Source organism: Cariama cristata, unplaced genomic scaffold, assembly GCF_000690535.1.
Source record: "Cariama cristata isolate BGI_N322 unplaced genomic scaffold, ASM69053v1 scaffold1092, whole genome shotgun sequence".
NCBI classification, from domain to species: domain Eukaryota; kingdom Metazoa; phylum Chordata; class Aves; order Cariamiformes; family Cariamidae; genus Cariama; species Cariama cristata.
The window spans coordinates 166-3437 of NW_009603017.1; the positions used below are offsets into that span (position 1 = coordinate 166).

Here is a 3272-nt window from a genome sequence, read left to right on the forward strand (position 1 = left end):
GTGAAGGGTATTCCCGTCCAGGCCATGAGCTGCCAGTTTCTCCAGGAAAATGCCGTGGGAGACAGTGTCAAAGGCCTTGCTGAAGTCCAGGTAGACCACATCCACAGCCTTTCCTTCATCCAGCGGGCGGGTCCCCTGGTCATAGAAGAAGATCAGGTTGGTCAAGCAGGACTTGCCTTTCATGAACCCATGCTGGCTAGTCCTGATCCCCTGATTGTCCTCCACATGCCTTGTGATCTCACTCAGGATGATCTCCTCCATAATCTTCCCTGGTACTGAGGTCAGGCTGCCAGGCCTGTAGTTCCCCGGATCCTCCTTCCGGCCCTTCTTGTAGATGGGCGTCACATTGGCTAGCCTCCATTCATCTGGGACCTCGCCAGTTAGCCAGGACTGCTGGTGCATGATGGAGAGTGGCTTGACAAGCACATCCGCCAGCTCCTTCGGTATCCTTGAGTGAGTCCCATGCAGCCTCATAAAACCCCAATTTTTTCTCTTAAAAGAGCCTTAGGGTTAAAACTGATGGTGCAAGAGGCTCTACTTGGTGATGGCCTTGGTGCCCTCTGAGAGAGCATGCTTGGCCAGCTCTCCAGGCAGCAGGAGCTGCACGGCTGTCTGGATCTCCCACAACATGATGATGGAGTGCTTGTTGTGCGCCAGGCACGAGGCCTCACCAGCAATACGCTCGAAGGTGTCGTTGACAAACGAGTTCGTGATGCCCATGGCCTTGGACGAGATGACCGTCTTGGGATGCACCTGCTTCAGCACCTTATACACGTAGATCGAGTAGCTCTCCTTGTGGCTTTTCTTACGCTTCTTGTTGCCCTTCTGTGTCTTGATCACTGCCTTCTTGGAGCCCTTCTTGGGCCTGGGGGCAGACTTGGCCAGCTCAGGCATGCCAGTAGCTCCCGGGTCACTCTAGAGCACCGGAGGTCATGCTAAAAATAGCCTTTCCAGGTATTGCTGAGGCCCATACTCATGGGTATACCTGGTCTTGTATTTATTGTATATTTTTTTCTTCCCTAATTTGGGATTCAATAAGAGCCAAACTTAAATTTCAATGTGGTTCTCTTCTGATATTTTAATTCAATTTCTCTATCTTTAAACTTTATTTCAGCATTCAATTGCTCTAGTAAATCCCTTCCCAAAAGTACTCCAGGAGCTTCAGGCAGGTAGAGAAATTTATGAATCCTGACAGTCTTCTTAGTTTTGAATCTTAGTGGTTTCGAAAAGAAAACTTTCTTGACCTGTCCAGTTGCTCTCACAACATTCTGTTTAATTATGGGCAATAAAGTTTGATTTAATACTGAAAATGTGACACCTGTATCTACTAGAAATTCTACAGGTTTTTTGTTTCCCTAGCTGCATTTTTACCAAAGGTTCCACTAGGGAAGATTCCCCTGGTTCCCGTCAATTAGCTTCCACATCAGTAACCCTCACTGAGTTGCCCAATCTCTGGCAATCCTTTTTCCAATGCCCCGTTTGCTTACAATAAGCACACTGATTCTTCAAGAGGGGTTGACGTCCCCGAGCTGGGGCACTCCAACTGCTTCTCACGGCTCCTCTCCCTCCCGTAGTGCTGTTTCCCTGGAGGGGGTCTGGCCCCTGTGGTGCACAAAAGGTGACCTGCCCCCATGGTGGACACAAAGCAGCCACTGTAGCACTGGCAATTCTTTTTGCCCATTGCTCTCTTTGTGATTATCGCTATTCCGATACACTTGCCATGCAGTCTTTAGCAGTTTCTCCAAATCTCTCATATGTGTTCCTTGCACTTTCTGTAACTTTCTTCTGATATCACCTGCCGATTGTCCCAAAAATAGGAATATACCAATTCACTGATTTTGGGACAGCATTTCTTATTCCGTAAGCAATCCATTCCCTGTACCACACTAATAAATCCCGGGCTTCACCCCAGCAGCACCAGCATCTCCTTCTCTGTCACCTTCTCCTTTAAACAATCCTCTAATCTCTCGTTTTGCAAACTAACATTTGCACATCTTTGTCCAGTGCTACAAGCCGAGCAACATCTTTTTAACTTCCCATCTTGCTCTTCCATTTTTATCCATCATCCAACTTACATAGAGGCCACCGCTGGTTACAATACTTTATCTTTCCAGTGAGACAAAATGCAACCCAAAGGGCACTTTTTCAAAACCCAGCCCTGTTGGTTTCCCATTCTGAAATTTATACCTTAGGTGTATTCTTGTCTGAGTTGTCTGAAGTGAGATTGTCCCAGGGCCTCCTTATCTTACAGCCATTCTAGCCATGCCCCAAATCACAAAGGCCCCTGTCCAAAGTGAGATTGTCCTGGAGCCTCCTCACCTCACAACCATTCCAGCCATCCCCCAAAGGCCTTTCCTTTGTTTAGTTGAGTAACTAAAACATTTACAACATCTTCCTTGTTTTGGGGGCTTTTAACTCTTTCATTCCCCCCTTTTCTTTAAACTTTGTAGATTTTTTTACAAAGATTCTAAGTTTTTGATATTTCATCACCTTAGCTGAAGCCCAAATTCTCAGTCAGTTTCTTCAGCTTCTACTGCAAAAGACAATTGACAACTGTTAGTATAGTGACAAACACTGACAATATTAAGTGGCTTATTTTGGTGGGGGTTTTTTTGTGTTGTTTTTTTTTTTTTTTTAATCTGGGATTTGTTCAAGATTTTGTTTAATTTCCCCAGAGATAAACTTGCATGACTTAGATTTAAGCTCTCACAATGCCAAAATATTGCTACTTGTTCTTCTGTATATGCAAAAAATGAATGTTTTCCCGTGCTAAGTTAAATGGGTTATATTTTTAAGACTTCCTGTGAATGGGGTGGTTACATGATCTTCCTAACACACAGATCTAGCATTAGCTTCTACAAAAATTTTCAACATATCAGGTGATAGGATTGTCCATTTACAATTGTTAACAGAGTGTTCTGATAAGCAGGGTTCATATAATTGAGATTGTTGTCCACATAAGATACTGTTAGAGGTGATTTCACAAGGATCTAAATCATATGTTTTGTTATCATTCTCAGTATACTTCCCATGAAATTCTGATAACCAACATTCTGGGTTCCCTTGACTCAAAAAGAGTGTTGGGAGAATTAAAAATTTACACATTATTTCAGGGTCAGTTACATTATAGTATATTAATTTTCTATAATCAATCATCTTGGTCCTTCCTTCCAGGGTATTCTGGTCCCAATTTGGTCTTGCCAAAGGAAACTTCTGGTCTCCTGGGATCCTTCCTTGCACAATAGAGGGGTTCTCTCTCTCCGAAATTCTTA

At 44.0% G+C, this 3272-nt stretch overlaps 1 protein-coding gene across 1 annotated transcript; it reads right to left on the reverse strand.

Moving 5' to 3' along the window:
* Positions 1–534: 534 nt before the first annotated feature.
* Positions 535–894, reverse strand: LOC104157581 (histone H2B 1/2/3/4/6-like). Its single transcript, XM_009694978.1, has one exon. The coding sequence runs from the start codon at positions 892–894 to the stop codon at positions 535–537; it is 360 nt and encodes a 119-aa protein (XP_009693280.1).
* Positions 895–3272: the final 2378 nt, after the last annotated feature.

What these genes read in the sequence shown, in the direction of transcription:
- LOC104157581 (XM_009694978.1), bottom strand. Translation starts at nt 894, where the DNA reads ATGCCTGAGCTGGCCAAGTCTGCCCCCAGGCCCAAGAAGGGCTCCAAG.